This window comes from Podarcis liolepis, assembly GCF_965112155.1.
Source record: "Podarcis liolepis genome assembly, chromosome: 6".
NCBI classification, from domain to species: Eukaryota; Metazoa; Chordata; class Lepidosauria; order Squamata; family Lacertidae; genus Podarcis; species Podarcis liolepis.
The window spans coordinates 11377479-11397273 of NC_139559.1; the positions used below are offsets into that span (position 1 = coordinate 11377479).

General features: G+C 43.4%; 1 protein-coding gene across 3 annotated transcripts in view; it reads left to right on the top strand.

The window, feature by feature from the left end:
* The window catches only part of TAF4 (TATA-box binding protein associated factor 4), a 76515-nt gene that overhangs the window by 46704 nt on the left and 10016 nt on the right, over nt 1–19795 (top strand). For all 3 annotated transcript variants that reach the window (XM_083507361.1, XM_083507362.1, XM_083507363.1), the window contains 10 exons: nt 468–590; nt 2696–2785; nt 4339–4581; nt 6642–6789; nt 7180–7294; nt 11339–11508; nt 13821–13951; nt 15821–15946; nt 18697–18753; nt 18912–19031. In XM_083507361.1, coding sequence (XP_083363487.1) covers nt 468–590; nt 2696–2785; nt 4339–4581; nt 6642–6789; nt 7180–7294; nt 11339–11508; nt 13821–13951; nt 15821–15946; nt 18697–18753; nt 18912–19031 — 1323 coding nt within the window. The remainder of the gene's footprint in view (nt 1–467; nt 591–2695; nt 2786–4338; nt 4582–6641; nt 6790–7179; nt 7295–11338; nt 11509–13820; nt 13952–15820; nt 15947–18696; nt 18754–18911; nt 19032–19795) is intronic.

Here is a 19795-nt window from a genome sequence, read left to right on the forward strand (position 1 = left end):
AATTTCTGTGTTGGGGACAGCTGGATTAAATGATATAAGCAATTTGCTTATTTTGAATCTTACTTTGCACAATTTATTCTACTCCTAGTGGTGATGGGAGAGGCAAAGAACTGGGCAGGACACTGAAATCGCTCAGCTTCTCCTTCTAGCTTCTAAGATTCAACAGGCATTGCCCCATAAGCTATGAAACATATTTGTAGTAACAAGGGCCATAAACTTTCTTTAAGACAAAAACAAGGAAGCCAGGATCCTTGAGAATCTGGCATGTTTCCATTATCACATCATGTGTTTTTTATGCATGGGCACAGAATAGCCACACCCCTGGCCAAATACAATTTGAATGGCAGTGTTGCCAATCGATAGGGTTGAAAGGGATTCTATAGTGTTCAGATTGAATTCAAATACATTTTTTTAAAAAAAAAAACCCTCTCCCTTCTCACTTTCTTTTCTATCTTTCCCTCCAATAGGAAACCATGGAAAATGTGAAGAAATGCAAGAATTTTCTCTCCACGCTAATAAAACTGGCCTCTTCTGGAAAGCAGTCTTCCGAGACTGCCGCTAATGTGAAAGAACTAGTTCAGCACCTGCTGGTAAGACAGACACCGGTTTAGTTCAGATCCTCATCTGAAACATAGCTTGGCTGACTGAGAATGAGTCTCTCCCCTCTCCTTTGCCTTTGCATATAAGAGAAAGAGAACAAAAGCTTCCGATTTAAAATAAACCACAGTTCACATGTTGTCTAAAACCCAAGGAACTTGCCTTTTCCTGTAAGACTTATTGCAGTCGTTAAGAGTCGTCAACAGGCTCATCTCAGCTATCTGCCAATCACCCATTCCCACCGCCCTTCTGAGTAATACCCCTCCCCACCTTCTCACTATATAGAAGGATCTGGCAACTTCTGTTTCAGTGTATCTGAAGAAGTGTGCATGCACACGAAAGCTCATACCAAGAACTAACTTAGTTGGTCTTTAAGGTGCTACTGGAAGGAATTTTTTTATTTTGACCAAGGAACAGTGGTTTGTTCTAACTAAAATCAGTTAATAAGTCAGGATCTGAAACCATAGTTTAATCATTTGTTTTTAACAACTTCGCTTGGAACGAACCACTGTTCCTTGAGTTGAGGTGCAGCACAGAACCGCAATTTGTTCTAAAGCAAAACTTCCACTTTCCTCCTTGCATGTATGAAGGAGAAGATGGGGATGGAGGCCTTGGGAGCATGAGTCTTGCCGTATCTCATCTCCAGTCTGCTGGATTGTCTGAACCAGGCCACAAACATACGGTTACGAAACGTAGTTTGAAAATAAGAGATTAAAATGTTGACTTTCAATACTGTTAGGCGAAACAAAGATTTGAGAAGCAGTAGACATAACAAGATGCTTTTCATGCGTTTACTCCTTTTGCTTAGGAAGAAAAGGGTTAATCCTTTTAGAAGCATAGCATACAAGTACAGAATTGTAGAGGTGAAAGGGAGTGTGAGAGTCATCTAGTCCAACCCCTTGCGATGTAAGAATCTTGTAGCCCAATGTAGGGCTCAAAGCCATGAGAGTCTCATACTCTACTGAAACTTGGATGCTGCCGTACTCCTGACTCTTGTCATCCTTGACTATTTGCCATGCTGGCGGGGTCTGATGGGAGTTGGGAGTTCAGCAACACCTGAGGACCACAGGTTAGCTACCTCTGTTGTAAAACCCGAAGAGCAAATTCTGAAGTAATGTACAAGGTGTTATGGATGCGACTCAGAACATCTGTTTTTAGATATAAGGCCAATGAGCAGAGAAAGCTACAGAGAAGCAACCTGCTTCTCCACAGCAACCTGTCATAATTTTCCAGCGTCTTATTGCTATCCATTCATTTAAAACATGTCATCTTTTTTTAAGGTGAATTAAGGAAATAATTTCAAAACATTAAAAAGATTGACTGCTTAAAATGAAAATATGGGACTTTTCCTCCCCACCCCAACTTTTTTTTATTACAACAGTCACATGTGTATGGAATAACAAAACTTAGGCAAGATTATACCCTAACAAGACAGAGTTCATTCATGTGAAATGAAAACTATATGGATGTTCTCATTGCTGTCCAGTATTGAAAAACCACACTATTGAAAAAGCAGAGAAATAAAAACAATCCAGTCAAAATAACAGCTCTACCATTTGATGTAAACATACACTTTTTTGTGACTTTTTGAATTAGCATTCTGCTTATGAGCATAGAAAATAAGAGCAGTTCAAGTGTATTAAAAATGTATTTAAACTAGAATGTAAAAAATGTATTCCTAGCAGATGTGTTATTTGTATTTTAATGCTGGATGAATATGTAGCATTCTTCTTGCAAAATGCCTTAAATAAATTTACCCAGTTAAGAACAGTGGTACCTTGGTTGTCAAACTCCATTCGACTCCCAGAATGGTTCAGAAACCAAGGTGTGGCTTCCGATTGGCTGCAGGAGCTGCCTGCACTCAATTGGAAGCCGTGTCGGACATTCAACTTCCAAAAAACGTTCGCAAACTGGAACACTCCCTTCCAGGTTTGTGGCGTTCTGAAGCCAAAACGTCTGAGTACTAAGGCATTTGGCAACCAAGGTACAACTGTATCTTGTTAAGAAGATATGTCCTTCTTATACATTTAAATTGTTGAGGGCTTGATATCTGGAATTCATTATCTGGAAAAATCTGAATCTGAATTTTATTCTTCAGGATGGAAAAATTGAAGCAGAAGATTTCACCAGCAGACTGTACCGGGAACTTAATTCTTCACCTCAACCTTACCTTGTGCCTTTCTTGAAGGTAACAACCTCTCTTCCTTCTAGTTGCATCACTTGGCAGAGAAGCCTCTTGCCCTTCTCAGTAAAGAAGCGGGAAACACTATTAAAAATTGGTACCAAATTAAAGTAGCAAAGATGACTGACTACAAGAACAAAAAAATCTCTTTCTGTTCCTTCATAAAAGGAATCACAGGGGAATTTTCTTGATGTAAAAACCATAGAGTGCAGCTGTGACAATATTCTGTATGCAGAATATTGAATTACTGTGTTCACACAATCACTGCTGGAAATCTGGTAGATGATGTGTGATCCTGGGTATACACATGCACTCTTGCTCTCAGCATCCCTTCCTCCTAAAAAAGGTGTATATGGAGGAACTATAGGAATTTAACATGTGTGAATCCCAAGTCATACTGTATTGTGTGTGCAAGGTGTATGTAAACGTGCATTTTCAAGCTTGATATTATATCACTTGTTCTGATTTCCAACTAGCATTTATTGTGAAATGCCCTGGGTATGTTGTGAACCGCTCTGGGATCTGCGGATGAAGGGCAGTATACAAATTTTAGCAGCAGCAGCAGCAGAACAACAACAACAACAAATTAATAATAATAATAATAATAATAATAATAATAATAATAATAATGGGAAGAATAAGAATTCTATGAGCCAGTTCCATTGGTTAAATATTAGCTAGCACCATACTGTTGGCAACCAAGTCAGATGGGCAGGGTACTACTACTACTACTACTACTACTAATAATAATAATAATAATACAGTATACTCTGCGTTTTTGTTTGGTTTCTGATGATAATGTGGTAAAATCCACAGTATTTCCAGTCCGTCTTAGGGGATCTGCACAGAAATGTCAGATTTTGCACTCATGAGGCACTCCTTGTCTCAGACGTCAGTGCTTTGAGCATTCCTGTCAAGCCTGTGCAGTCAAGAGTTGCAGACTGTAGATTTTATTTCCTCTTCAAGGATGGGCTTTTTCCTGCTTTGGGGCAGATTCCCAAGTACTATTTTCACCCCAGGGTATTAACTCTAAGTTGCCTTTAGCGTTTCTCACGCTGCACAGCCATCTTTACAACAACTCTGCAAGATGGGTCAGTATTATTACCCCCACTTGTCCCTGCAAATGGGGGCATCACTGTGGTCAATTCAGTAATTGGAAGGCAAAACCGGCACAGTTTTGGGCTATTGATTTCCCCCTCTTGTGAAATATTGTAGCCAAGTTGTTCGCTCAGCTGGAGTATAGAGTTTACTGTTCCACAGAGAAAGTTTGTCCCCTTTGGACAAGTAAGTATTACAAATGCAACCTAAGATTCCTTGTTTGATAGGGATTTTTATCTTTTGGATAGCAAGGCTTGAGATAACTTCTGATTCTTGACTGTGTTCCTTGTCTTACAGTATGCTACATGGGAGTGTCACTCATGTCAAACTACTGCACATTTCCAAAGCTTCTAGGGATAACTGAAACTGATGCTAATTTTTTTTTGGGGTGTGTGTGTGTGTGTAAGCATTAGCACTTGCCACACAGCAGTGTGATGTCACTTCCTCTTTTGTCCCCGTAGCGGAGCTTACCTGCCTTGAGACAGCTGACTCCAGATTCGGCGGCTTTCATTCAGCAAAGCCAGCAGCAGCAGCCCACGACGCAGCCCACGACGGCCCTGACAGCGGTGATGCTGAGCGGCTCAGTTCAGCGTACAGCAGGAAAGACCCCTGCCACCGTAACAAGTACCTTGCAGCAGCCCGTCATCAGCCTAACGCAGCCGACGCAAGTTGGGGTTGGCAAACAAGGGCAGCCCACGCAGGTGGTGTGTAAACCAAAATGAATCAATCCTACACTTTACCTCCCAGAAAACTGAATCCTTTCCTTCCTAACGCCAGTCAGTAATGGGCATAAACTGAACGTAAAACCAGATATCTTGTCGATATCTCATGCCTGTTTATCAGTTGGTACAAATGTGTGTTGCTCTGTAGTCAACGGTCTCCTTTTCCTTCATCTCTGGAAAAGCTTATTCAGGAGGTGGGCATGTAAAGCATGTGTGCTTAACCCTCTCCCTACCCATTTTTCTGCTCCAAATTGCTCCCAGCTGGATTTCAGCTGCAGGGAAAAATAGCTTTGGTGTGGAGGGAGGAGGGGAGAGAGCAATTCAGAATGGAATAGCTGTAGATGTAAAAAGAGTTGATGATTTCCACCCCCCAAAGCTGTTTCTCTGCTTCACATGCCCTTTACCCATACCTCCTTTTTCTTGATAAAGAAAAGCTCTATCAAGGATATATTACAAACCTTTGTGCATTGGCCCTGAGCTGCATGACACAACTTCTATTCTTACTCTAGCAATTGCTGTGTGTTGTTGCCATCGCAGCCTCTCTGAAAACGAAGAGTTTATTGGCAGTAGGTACAGGAGAAATTAAAGGGAGGTACTGCTTCACATAGGCCAAAAGCAACTTCTTGGATTCATTTCTGCAAGATAGCCAGTAGCAGCAGGTAGCTTTTAAAAGTTCATGGAGAAAAGTTCTTCGAACTACAACAGTTAAAACTTGCATGTTCAGAACCAGCATACAAATGATTTGCCAGAGGCTAGGGGCAAGTATTAGGGGATAGCCATATCCATTGTACCATGATTGCAAGGTTCCTAGGAGCATTAGGCTGGCTTACTGATAAGAGACCAAACAGCACACTAAATGAATGGCAAGGCAGTTGTTGCGTATGTGCATTGATAACCTCTCTGAAAGAGGTTCTGCTGTCATTTACAAATGACAGTATTCTTTAGTTTGATTTTGCTAGTGTCTAATGATTCAAACCTGTGTTGGATTTGACCACCCACACTTACCTGTCAGCATTCCTGCTCTTAGTTACTTGAAGAACTAAGCTGTTTCTCTTCCTGTACTTGCAACTGTGAGGATGGGCTACTCTTAAACCCACTGCTCCTGTGCTGCAGGGGAATGGGGCTTTATGGCAAGATACACTCATGATCCACAAGGTGTATCTAAATTATGCACTAAATGGGGGGAGGCTTCTGACAACCTTGTACCCCAAGTGTAGCAGAACAACATCACCCACAAAAAATGGAATGGTGTTCATTCTTGAAAAACTTTGGACAGGGCTGTAGTGGTTGTATAAAACAAGGGGCCACTCCAGGGCTGCATAAAGCAAATCTTTTATCGTGCAACTCTAGACCGTATTAGGTTGATGTGGAAAATACCCTTTTCACATATGGCCTGCTTTAATTTGAGAGACTAGCGGCATGTGCTATTTTTCTAGAAGAAGAGGTGCCAGGACTCACCATTAATGTCTTCCATGTTCTCTTATAACGGCAGTGGCACCCACCTGAGAGGTGCTGGAGCTGAGTTCCAGTGAGTTCCTGCTTGAAAAAAAGTCCTGTTTAAAGGGTTCCAAAAGCAGTCAGTTGAATTGGCATTCTTAGTCAACTGCAACTACTCTCAAACTTTTTATTCATTTCTTACGTTTCTCTGCCACCTTTTCCTCCAAGGAGCTCAAGGTCAGTGTTCGAAACTCCTATTGTTCTAGGCTCATTTTGCAACAGGGAATTTAATTAGCACGAGCAGTTTTTGAGTTCTGGGTGCACTACTGCGCCTAAGATTTCAGATTAAAACTGCAGAGTGGAAGGAAAGGACCCTTTTTTGCCTCTAGCTACTCTCTGAAGACTGGAGAAGAGACCCTCTTAAGAATATTAGTGGCGTGGGCAGGGGTTAGGGTTAGGGCTGAGACCATGTGAAAAGTGAACATAATATTTTAGCTGCAATTCATTCATTTCCAGCTTTGTATTCATGTTATTAAAAAAGTGCACCTAGGCTTTCTTGTTCTTAGCCGGTTTATTGAAACGAATGTCTTTTCAAATGTTTTCAGGTTATTCAGCAGTCTCAAAAGCCAGGCACGTTGATCAGGCCACCACAGGTGACATTGACACAGACCCCTATGGTAGCCTTGCGGCCACCGCACAACCGCATTATGCTTACTGCTCCTCAACAAATTCAGCTAAACCCACTTCAGACAGGTAAGAGAGAAGCATTCTTGTTATTTATTGTAATTGGATTTTTTTTAATTTAAAAAACCAGCCATCTGATGCAGTGTCATAACACTGCACTTGGAAAATAATGTTTTCAGTCACGGGGCCCCTTAATGGTACATGCTAGTTTTGGAGAAGTTTTTTTATCGGATTCTTGAAAGTCAGAAAACCCGCACAGGAAATATACATTCTTTCTGAGCTAGCATCTCAGGTAGCAGATTTATCAGGTCTTGGGGCAGGACTACGTATACTCTATGCTTAACTCCCTCTCCTCTTAATTCTGCTTCAGGTAAAGACTTTGCACCGTTCTGCTGGTTTTGGTGTGTTTGTGTGGATTCTGAATTACAGAGCATTTTTCTTGATTTCCTTTCCTTGCAGTCCCTGTGGTAAAACAGACAGTATTACCTGGAACCAAAGCTCTTTCTACACTTTCAACTCAAGCAGCTGCTGCTCAAAAAAACAAACTCAAAGAACCTGGGGGAGGTTCTTTTAGGTAAGTAATCCTGGGCATTAGTGCAAAGAGATTTGCAGGAGGGGGGTGTCAATCCTGATAAATGACACCTGTTCCTGCGGCAGATACTTCGTATTTGTGTGTGTGTTTTGGTTATGCTTTATGTTGCTTTCTCAGTAGCTGCAGATTTGCAGCACCCAGGGAATAAATACTGATCTTTTAAATATCTTCTTATCTGGATTAGCAAATATAGTAGGCTCATTCTGTCTTCCATGCTGAATTGCATTTCTGTATTTATTATACTGCCCAGTGTCTCTCAAATCTTTCTGGAATCCAGGCAGGCGGACCCCTATGCAACTTCTGAATGTCTCCCTCTATATCAGGGGTCAGCAGACTCTTTCAGCAGGGGGCCGGTCAGATGTCCCTCAGACCATGTGGGGGGCCATTCCTATGCCCCACAAATAACCCAGAGATGCATTTTAAATAAAAGCACACATTCTACTCAATGTAAAAACACGCTGATTCCCGGACTCTCCGCAGGCCGGATTTAGAAGGAGATTGGGCTGGATCCGGCCCCCGGGCCTTAGTTTGCCTACCCATACTCTATATGCCTCCCCATGTTTGATAGGTTAAAGCACAGAGATCCTTATGTGTAGATGCCTTCTGGCAGCCTACTTTGATGGACTTGGCTCTGTCAATTGGAGCAAAGGGGTTCAAATAATGCTGGATCAGGACCTCTTCTCCCACTTCTGTGAGGCAGCAGCGACGGGGGAAATCCTGGGAAGAACCCATTCTCTGGTGGGGGTGCAAGGTATCCTGCCAACATACCTTTTAAAAAAGAGATGGAATGGTCTGAAAGCCCTTCCTGATTTTAGGGGCAACAAAGAGAGAATAAACCCCAAGCGAGATGGGAACCAAGGAGGCATTCTTCTTTTCTACTCCTCCATCTCAATATACCACTAATTTCCCCTCCCCACAGATATTAGGGGTGATGGAAGTGGTCTTCAGTTTCTACCCCCATCCACCTTTCTCTCTTTCTCCAGGTGGCTTTAGTATGAGAGGGGATAGAGGAGCCCCTATCTTAAGTCTCCCATGAAAAGGTCGACTTACATGCTTTGGATATAAAATGCACAGCTGGAACCAGAAAGCAGCACATCTTGCTTATTCTTCTTTCCTGTGGGAAGGAAGGGGCAGTAGTACCAGCATACAGGAAGCTAGGTTTGACCTGGGTATCCTCTATATTTTATTTTGTTGCTAGGCAACAGCTCCCCCTGCTGGACCTGGGGAAGTCAATGAGCTGAGCCACCCCATTTCTTCCTCCTTGATTCCTGACCCCCAGTCTGTTATACCGTTCTCTCTTCCACCTGTCTCATTCCATCTACCCTACAGTTTGAGAACGGCTAATCTAGCCTGTGGATGCTGAGCTCTGTCACCTTCTGTCGGTGTCCACATAACATTCATGTTGTGGTTGTTATTGTTTAGTCGATTAGTTGTGTCCGATTCTGCGTGTCCCCATGGACCAGAGCTCGCCAGGCGTGCCTGTCTTCCACTGCCTCCTGCAGTTTTGTCAAACTCATGTTGGTCGCTTCTGTAACACCATCCAACCATCTCGTCCTCTGTCATCCCCTTTTCCTTGTGCCCTCAATCTTTCCCAACATCAGGGTCTTTTCCAGGAAGTCTTCTCTTCTCATGAGGTGGCCAAAGTATTGGAGCCTCAGCTTCAGGATCTGTCCTTCCTGTGACCACTCAGGGTTGATTTCCTTAAGAATGGATAGGTGTGATCTTCTTACAGTCCATGGGACTCTCAAGAGTCTCCTCCAGCACCACAATTCAAAAGCATCAATTCTCCGGCAATCAGCCTTCTTTGTGGTAACATTCATGTTGCCAGATCCCAAAACAATAGAGATTATGAACCGTGTGCAAAAAGCAATAGATGCTCTTCAGTGAATTATTTTTTAGAATCCCAATAATTCATGTAACCCATGACTCACTCCTTTTACTCTAGCAGGATGCGTTAGAGGAAAAGTGATGCTATTCTTGTTGGCTTATAGGAAGAAGAAAAATTCAAAATCTCTGCATTTAGGGCAATACCTTTATTAGGCCAAACTGTTATAAAATAGCATGCAAGCTTGCAGGATTTCTGGCACTCTTCATTGGGCTAGATGGTAAAGAAGGGAGAGGGGAAATAGTTAGCTGCTGATAAAGCTGATACTATACCTTGTTGTGGCGATCACACACAGGGCCTCCGGACGTTTGACGGTCTATTGACCCTGTGCCGCCACCGCGTTTGCTTTTTCCGCTGCCACCACCCCATATCTCATGGGGACACACAGAGTCCAGTCAGTTGTTAACATAAACAAATAATCATGTTTATTTTTAAATGCAGGAACAAGCTTATGGTTTCAGTTAGTTTTTCTTGGCAGATTCTTATTCTTAGTTCCTAACAACTCCAAACTGATTATTCCAACTATCTATCTGACTCCACCTAACAATTCCTCTCACTCTCTCATAATACAACTCTACCAGCCCACACCTAAATCTCCCTCTTCCTTCTTCAAGTCCCAAACCTCAACTCCAGCTCCCAAACCTCAACTGACTTTCAAAACCTCCCACTCGTAACTTTTATTCCCCCCCTGCATTCTCACTGGCCAATCACATCACACCTACTTTAACCCTTTCCTTATGACCCATCCTAGGAGGCAAACGCCACACTTGTCTCAAAGTGGAGTGTGAGGGAAGGCTCTTTGCAGGTTTCACATAGATGCAAACTCGCAGCTTTACCATCAGCCAAATCTCTCTCTCCGCCCCTCTGATTTTCTCTCCCAACCACCACTTACCTTCTAGCATAGCCTTTGCTAACTTGCTGCCCTCCATAATTTTAGGCCATAACTCCCATCAGCACTGAAGGGAGCCGTAGTCCAAATTGATGATGGCAGATCTAGACTGATGATTCCTGCAGTGCTTGGACGTTTAGTGACATTTTACTTGGCCTATTGAAGGTGTAGCTCACGTATGGATTTTAGAATGCTACGTTAGGTTACCCCCTAGCTGAAAACCTAAAGTGTGTATTTTCTGATCAAATTTATAATCGTGTTACTATTCATCTTGTGGATAGTAGACACTATCGAACACACAAATAGGCATTGCACACAGGACCCCCATTGTTGTTGTTGTCGTCATTATTATGGATTGTCTTTCATTATCCCCCAGCCCCCCTAAATTTATTAATGGGAAAATCTACTGACGCGTTAATGCCTTATTTGCATAAATTTGAACCACGCCTTTTGATTATTCATATTCATTAAGGTTTCTTCCTTCGACAACAGTCAAGAAATGTCCACATTTCATCTTTCAATTAAGTTCTGCAGTTCTGTTGGATTCAGTTTACTTTTCTTTGAGATTTGATACTCTCAATATTTTACTATGGGTTGGATCCAGAGATAGCCAAGAAGATCTCCTTTCATTCAGTGGGGCTTTCTCGAGTCTTCCGTCCAATTGCCATTCCCACTTGTCGAGGGAGTGCTGGAAGCCGCAATGAGGAGAGTGCTCCTGTTCTTGAGTCCTGTTTGCTAGTTTTCCACAGGGATCTAGTTGGTCACTGTGAGAACAGGATGCTGGACTAGATAGACCATTGGCCTGATCCAGCAAGCTCGCCTTCCATTCTTAAGACCAGGCTTCCTCAAACTCGGCCCTCCAGATGTTTTGGGCCTACAACTCTCATGATCCCTAGCTAGCACGTCAGGGATGATGGGAATTGTAGTGTCATAACATCTGGAGGGCCAAGTTTGAGGAAGCCTGCTTACGACCCTCTGGAATGTGATAAAATTTGGAGAGAACCAGAGTTGCCTTGCACCAAGTGGCAGTGTCTCCAAAAATATCCAGATTTGAGCCAATACAATCACATTTAAATTCCGTATTGTTTTGCAAAATGCCCTTCAATTCGTTTTTGCTGCCCCCGCCCTCCCAGTATCTATTCAGCTGCTCATTGAATACAGTTCTCTGTTTTGCAAATTCCTGGCATTTTTGGAAATTTACAGATTAAAAAAAAAATACTTATTTTGAATCTACTGTTCCCTCTTTCTGAAGGGATGACGATGATATCAATGATGTCGCATCGATGGCAGGAGTTAATCTATCAGAAGAGAGCGCACGTATATTGGCCACGAATTCTGAGTTGGTGGGCACATTAACAAGGTCGTGTAAAGACGAAACCTTTCTTCTCCCGGCACCTTTGCAAAGAAGGATACTCGAAATAGGTGAGTTGCTGTCAACCTCGGCAGCGTAATGGCCCAATTGGTGATCCGAAGTGACTCCATCCTTTTAGGAGGATGGATGGCGGCAAACAGATTGAGATTGAATCCTGACAAGACAGAAGTACTGTTTCTGGGGGACAGGAGGCGGGCAGGTGTGGAGGATTCCCTGGTCCTGAATGGGGTAACTGTGCCCCTGAAGGACCAGGTACGCAGCCTGGGAGTCATTTTGGACTCGCAGCTGTCCATGGAGGCACAGGTTAAATCCGTGTCCAGGGCAGCTGTGTACCAGCTCCATCTGGTACGTAGGCTGAGACACTATCTGCCCGTGGACTGTCTCGTCAGAGTGGTGCATGCTCTGGTTATCTCCCGCTTGGACTACTGCAATGCGCTCTACGTGGGGCTACCTTTGAAGGTGACCCGGAAACTACAACTAATCCAGCCAGACTGGTGACTGGGAGCGGCCGCCGAGACCATATAACACTGGTCTTGAAAGACCTACATTGGCTCCCAGTACGTTTCCGAGCACAATTCAAAGTGTTGGTGCTGACCTTTAAAGCCCTAAACGGCCTCGGTCCAGTATATCTGAAGGAGCGTCTCCACCTCCATCGTTCTGCCCGGACACTGAGGTCCAGCGCCGAGGGCCTTCTGGCGGTTCCCTCACTGCGAGAAGCCAAGTTACAGGGAACCAGGCAGAGGGCCTTCTCGGTAGTGGCGCCCTCCCTGTGGAACGCCCTCCCACCAGATGTCAAAGAGAACAACAACTACCAGACTTTTAGAAGACATCTGAAGGCAGCCCTTTTTAGGGAAGCTTTTAATGTTTGATGTATCACAGTATTTTAATATTCTTTTGGAAGCCGCCCAGAGTGGCTGGGGAAACCCAGCCAGATGGGCGGGGTATAAATAATAAATTATTATTATTATTATTATTATTATTATTATTTTATGGTTCCACGTGATGATGTTACTGTTCCAGCAGTGGCGGCCCGTATTGAGCACAGCTTAGATGTGACACACAGATTCATTCTGTTAAGCAAAACTGGATAGAGAATGAGGGGTGGATGGGACAAAGGCACCAGTTCTCTATGTGCTATCTTTAAAGGCCACTAAGAGCCATCTGCATTAGGTACAGTGATTCAGAGACTCTTTTTATATAGTAGCTTTAAAAATATTCCCATGTTTTACACACCAGAAAAGTAGCTTCTGTGTTTCAGACATCCTGTTGTTGTTTTTTTAAAAAAAACATGGACAACCTGGTTTCAAGCTATCAGGAACCCAAATTGGCTACAGCTTCCCTGTGGAGGATATCAATATGGGATAACATGTATTTTACTGCTGTAACTTTGTGACTTGCCCCGTACAGAACAATTGCACCTAACAGGCAGCAAAGCAGAATGAATTTGTGCACACAAGTACAAACACACACACACACGTACCATTTCCATTGGATGTTATGTCATAGCTGTGTATCAATCACCAGCTAAGCATAATTATCAGGCTTCTGTAGCAGGCTACCAAGCGTTCCTTCAGTCTTTCCCTTTCTAGCAAAAGTTATTGCTTGTTGTAAACAACTTTTCAAACTTGGAGAAATAGATTGTAATGCAGAGTTGTAGGCTTGGGCCTAGGAGATCTAGGAGTAAATTGCTGCATAGCCTTTGAAAAAAATCTGTAAGCTGCCTCGAGCCCTGTCAGGGAAAAAGGCGGGGTATAAATATAATACTAATAAATAATATTTGGGTAGGTCAGTCGCTAGATATTTGCCATCTTTAAAATGAGGGTCATAGTGTCCTTCCTCACACACTTCTTTTCCAAAAAGCAGCACAATGAGATTCATGAAGCCCATTGCAAATAAAAGGAAATGAAATGAAACTAGCTAATATCACTGTTAAGTAGCACACATACTTCAATAGGTGCACAATCTGCTTGGTTAGGAAACCCAAAAACATTGGTGCATAGTACTGTAGTAAATTGCTGAGCTTTGTTTGAGAAAAGCAGCTGCATGGGGCTCTTGGGTTGTAAGTCACATTATGTGAATGGTTTGGGGGGGCTTTTTGTGCATGCATAGCCATCGCTTTGGGGGCTGCAGTGTCAGGTGGTGTTAAATACGTAGGAAAGGGCCATCACAGGTCAGACATCATGGGCAGAACTTTTGAATCACCATAAACTCAGTGCTTTCCAGTGGAGTCGTCTCACACATTCAGTGGCAAGTCAACCAGCAAGAAACCAAGTACTGTGATTCTTTACATGAACTCGGCTCTGAATCGGCAATGGCTGCTTAGGTTTCTTACTGAATGCCTTTGCTTTTGTTGGAAACACAGGTAAGAAGCATGGAATAACGGAAATCCACCCTGATGTAGTTAGCTACGTATCGCACGCAACGCAACAAAGGTTACAAAACCTGGTTGAGAAGGTATCGGAGACCGCCCAGCAAAAGAATATGTCTTACAAGGTAAATAGTCTTACCGACAGTGAGAAGGTTTGGCAACTTGTATTCTTTTGAGCTCTGGTTTAATGAGCTCAGACGCAATCCCAGGAATTCTGTTTCTAGCCGGTGATTTACAGGTTTTGTAGCCTTCGTAGCAGCAGAGAACCTCATGGTGGTGAACAAAAGCATCCAGGCCTGAAGAAATCAAGTGTGTCTTCTAGACACGGTCTTTGCTGTAACAATGGAGGCATTATGGGAATAAAGCAACAACAGGAATGTTTTTCCTCTTTAATAACTATGCCAGGGCTGCTTCTTGGGACATAAAACACTGTTGCATGGACGGGGGAAAAAAAGGAAAAGCTACTTTGGGTTATTGAAACCTGCTATCAAGTTAAATTCTTAAATTTCTTTTGAAGTCTGCATGCCTTTCATTAAATAGATAAATAAATGGGCAGATTTAAGCAATCATTGGCTAGGTTTAGCTCCTGTTTGGTCCTTTTTGTGGCAAATTCTTGCACTTTGAAATGAAACCAATGGAGGTGCTGTCAGGTATGATGACAAATCAGATAGATTTATCCACTGCATTAAGAAGAGGGCAGTGCAGGGTGGATAAAATTGGGAGAGGGTGATGATGATTCTGAATTTCCTCCTAAAGTTTATATTTACGTACACACCCTAGTTTAATCCTGGCTTGAGGGCAAACCATAGTTTGATATATTCTGCTGAAATAGCAAATGAGAAGTGGAGGCTTCTAATCTCCTCCCCTCACGTACAAAGGAAGCAAGAAGGATAGGAGGGAATACACAAGCCTCACAACCTCGTAATGAAAAGCCATGGTTTGTCATTCTGGGTGAAGTGAATCTCTAAGAGATTTCTTTCTCACTGGCCAGCCAAATGACAGATTTTGTGTAAAACCTCCCATTGATGGGTGTTCTTTTGGCAGCTCTGTTACCTTCAGCCCCCCCCCCCCAATTCTCACAGTTCCCTGAGTTGCAGGTGTATAACATGGTGCCGTTTTCAAAGTTTCATTAACTATGAACTGTTATAGTCTAAGAGGGAATAGAATGGGTGTGTTGTTTGGGGTGGCAATTTTTAAATTTGCTTTATTTCTATACCCAAAATTGCCTGGTTGATATTGCCTCCTGTAGTCCTGCCCTCCCCCTATTCCCTGCCCCCCCCCAATACTTCATGACGCTGAATGGTGGAACATATTGCTGCTGGAATTACTCCATAGAAAGGACTTAGGGCAAATACAAATATAAAAAGCTATTGGCAGAGAAGGTCAAAATTGGACTTACTTATGGTTAGAGTATATCTAAACTTAATTTGGCTGAACACTGGACTAGACAGGAGATTAGGAAATGGTTGTCTTGATATTCTGTGCCATTACATGCTTTCTCAAAATCCACCTCCAGCCATTATCAGACACAAAATAGAGGAACTGATGAAGCGTTAGCCTGATCTACTGGCTGTCCTATTTTTTCCGCCTTAGACCAAGCTCTGGAAATCAAATTGTATAATATATTAAAAGAAGGATAAGTTTCAGATATTCTTGAGTTGACTTGACAGGTTTCCATCACCTAAAGAACTGGGCTTTTAGGGGAAAAGAATCTTTTTGAAAAAGAAAGCTGAAAATATCACTTGAATGTTAATAGACCCTGATGAGATCATAGAAAAGATTGTTGAATTAAAAAAAACAAAACAACAAAACTTTTTTAGCCAGCTGTATGAGTTTAAAGATTAACTTGCTGTTTGAAGACAATTAAGTGAACATATTGAGCTTTAGTGTGTGTGTGTGTGTGTGTGTGTGTATTCTCTCGTTTAGCTGTGCAGTACAATTGCACCCCCCCCCCCATTTTTTCCTAATGAAAACCATTTCCCCACATTTTTTAGGATGATGAAAGATACGAACAAGCAAGTGATGTTCGGGCGCAGCTCAAATTCTTTGAACAACTTGATCAAATAGAAAAACAGCGGAAAGATGAACAAGAAAGGGAAATTCTAATGCGCGCAGCAAAGGCAAGTGCTTTGTTGTTGCTTTTCACCCCTAATAGATTGACAAGTGTTGCATTTGACGTTGAAAGAGCCGCGGTTCTTTTGTTCTCCTGGCTGTGAAATGAGATGGGAGGCTCTTCTCCTAACCCTAAAAGCCACACAGTGTGATGCTGCTCTTTTGCATGCTGTCTTTAGTCCAGAACCACAAAAGGACTGTATGTCGAGCTTCATCCACACAGTGCCCCCCCCACCTTTTTGGGGGGAGGGTGTGTCGGTGTCCTTCATCATCCGGAAGCCACTCCCAGCAATTTTTGAAATCGCCCCCAGCAGCACTCTGGTAGAGCATGAGGCTCTTAATCTCAGGTTCATGGATTCGAGCCCCATATTACAAAAAAGATTCCTCCTGGTCCCTTCCAAATCTACGATTCTGTGAAAACAGCTGGGGGATTCTGGTGTGGATGGGAATACTTCCTCAGGTCTAAGTGGGCTCCTTGGATCCCAGCCTATAACTGTAACCCAGAAACTGAAGTGGAAAACGCTTTGTACTCCCTTGAATGGGGAGATTGAACCAAATAACATTTTGCACTCTCAATGATGGCTCAAAGAGAAGCAAAATGCCCTATGCAAATTCATTTTGTAAAACCAGGCACAAAAGGGGTAGCGTGGAACCTCCTGCTTTCTCCTTATGGAGGCGCAAATCCAGTGAGAGCTTTGCTGCTTGGTTTGAATCCAGACTGAGCCACGAAACTCCCTGGGTGACTTTAGGCCAGTCACAGTGGGTGATACCCAACACTGCGTTAGTAGAGTTCCACTTGCACTCTACTAACTTCCTTGTCCTCTCCTTTCCCTGTGCTGCCCCCCAGATCGTCCTGCAGCCCCCCAGGAACAGATTTTGTGGGTGTGCAGGGCCTGCAGAGGAAGAGAAAATTCCATTGCACAACTGGAAATTTTATGCATGTTTCTCAACCCACATTATTGAGGGTAATCAATAATAATAATAATAATAATAATAATAATATTTTCCCCAGCCACTCTGGGTGGCTCCCAACAGAATACTAAAAATATGATAAAACATCAAACATTAAAAACTTCCCTAAACAGGGCTGCCTTCAGATGTCTTCTAAAAGTTCGTTGTTTATTTCCTTGACATCTGATGAGAGGGCATTCTACAGGGCTGGTGCCACTACCGAGAATGCCCTCTGCCTCATACCCTGTAACCTCACTTCTCACAGTGAGGGAACCACCAGAAGGCCATCGGAGCTGGACCTCAGTGTCCAGGCTGAATGATGGGGGTGGAGACGCTCCTTCAGCGGATAACCCCCTGTATGCCACTCTCGGATCCTTCATGGAAGAGCCAAGATACAAGTGTGAAAAATAAGTAACTGCTAGACTTCATTGCTGTGTATAATGGAGAGTCCAGCAGCCTGTCTAATACCCAAAGCGTGAGAGACATTGAGTTCCACAACTTGCTAGGAGATCAGAATACCTATATTAGGTTCATTGGATCTCAAGTCATCCGGACACCAGAAATCACCAAGGAATTATCAAGAGAAAGGGGGAAACCCTCCATTCAGACTCCTTTCTTTCTTAAATAGAACTATGCCAGAGCTTGAGGTGGGTGCCTGGGTATTTGGCTGGATCCAGTCTGTTTCTTCCTCACTCTCCCAGCCACCAGTGTGGTAGCTCATCATCTTAAATTTGAAAATCTGAGCATGTGAACCAGTGAAGGCGGTGACAGTCCTGTGTGAGTGTCTGGAGGCGGTTGGAGGATGGATGGCGGCAAACAGATTGAGATTGAATCCTGACAAGACAGAAATACTGTTTCTGGGGGATAGGAGGCGGGCAGGTGTGGGGGATTCCCTGGTCCTGAATGGGGTAACCGTGCCCCTGAAGGACCAGGTGCGCAGCCTGGGAGGCACAGGTTAAATCCGTGTCCAGGGCAGCTGTGTACCAGCTCCATCTGGTACGTAGGCTGAGACCCTATCTGCCCGCGGACTGCCTCGCCAGAGTGGTGCATGCTCTGGTTATCTCCCGCTTGGACTACTGCAATGCGCTCTACGTGGGGCTACCTTTGAAGGTGACCCGGAAACTACAACTAATCCAGAATGCAGCAGCCAGACTGGTGACTGGGAACGGCCGCCGAGACCACATAACATCAGTCTTGAAAGACCTACACTGGCTCCCAGTATGTTTCCGAGCACAATTCAAAGTGTTGGTGCTGACCTTTAAAGCCCTAAACGGCCTCGGTCCAGTATATCTGAAGGAGCGTCTCCACCCCCATCGTTCTGCCCGGACACTGAGGTCCAGCACCGAGGGCCTTCTGGCGGTTCCCTCGCTACGAGAAGCCAAGTTACAGGGAACCAGGCAGAGGGACATTATTATTATGTGCTAGTGTTGGACTAGGACCTAGGAGACCAGGCTTCAAATCCCTACTTGGCCATGAAGCGCTGGGGGTGAAACTGGGCCAGTCAGTGCCTCTAATCCTCAGCTTTCTCACCTGCCTCACAGGGTCGTTGTGGAGATTAAATGGGGTGGGGTGTGGGGTGGAACCATGCCTACCACCTTGATTGAGCTCCTTGTAGGATTAAGTGCAAGATAAATACAATAACTAATAACTCATTAATCTATGTTTGGAATATAGTTAAAATACGAAACATATGTTATAGCCAAGAACACATTTTTAAAATGTCTCTGATTTATTCTCTCTTTTTTTTCTTACTTTGTCTCTCCTCTCCTTCTCCCTGCTGCCACTTTGAAATTCTTCATCAACACAGTCTCGATCTAGACAAGAAGACCCAGAGCAGCTTAGGTTGAAACAGAAAGCCAAGGAGGTATGTTTTCCCCCCCAAACCGCCTGTCGTATTTATCGTCTCAGTGCTGCATTTGTTACATTTTCACCTGCGTAATAATGACTGCGTTCCAAAACAAGCACAGGAGAGAGTAAAAACACCGAGGAAAACAGTGACTTTTTCTGTTTTGCCAAACACAGATGCAGCAACAGGAACTAGCACAAATGAGACAGAGGGATGCCAACTTGACTGCCTTGGCTGCAATAGGACCCAGAAAGAAGAGGAAAGTGGATTCCCCAGGCTCTGGATCAGGGACAGAGGTACAAGACTACAACTCTGTTTGTACATCATTGGATCCTAGACTTCTGATAGCTCTGGTACAGTTTCAGACTAAACTGAAATTGGAAGCACATTTCACTCTTGCCCAACACAGATTTTCTTGTTGCGGGTGTAAGAGTTAGAATTAGCCACCCCAAGTTTAACAAAGCGTGCACCACCTATGCAAGTTGCAAATCTCATTGCTGATACATTTTCCCGCCCCCCTGCTGCACATCATTTAATTACCCTTGGGTGCCTTTTGCTATATATCTTAAATTTCTTTAAACCTATCTGCCATGTTCTTTCTTACAACTGTGTAAGTTCTGACAGGCATAATATTTTAAGAGGCTTTACTGTTAAGTTGATCTCAATGTCTTTGGACTGATAATTTCAAGATGTGTTGGAGCAGATTCTTTTCTTCATCTGTCTTTTCTTAGTGGTGCAGAATGTGCAAAAAATAATAATCTTTCTTGATGTGAAACAGGATATAAAGTTGGCATTTTGTGTGTGAGATGTAACCTCTGGAATGCTTCATAATGGTTGTAGTTCCCTTAAACAAAGGGTTGGAGCCTCAATATATCTGATCTGCAATTCCAGATGCCTCACAGAAAACCTTTATTAATATAAAAGCAGATATCTCTGCCAATTTGTTTTCTTTATTGCTGTAGCAGCAGTGGAAGAAAATGGGCTTTGAAGTTCATCTTCTTCCGCATAGCTCTTGACAAAAATGATTTTCATGTTGCAGGCTTTCCTGCGAATTTTCTCT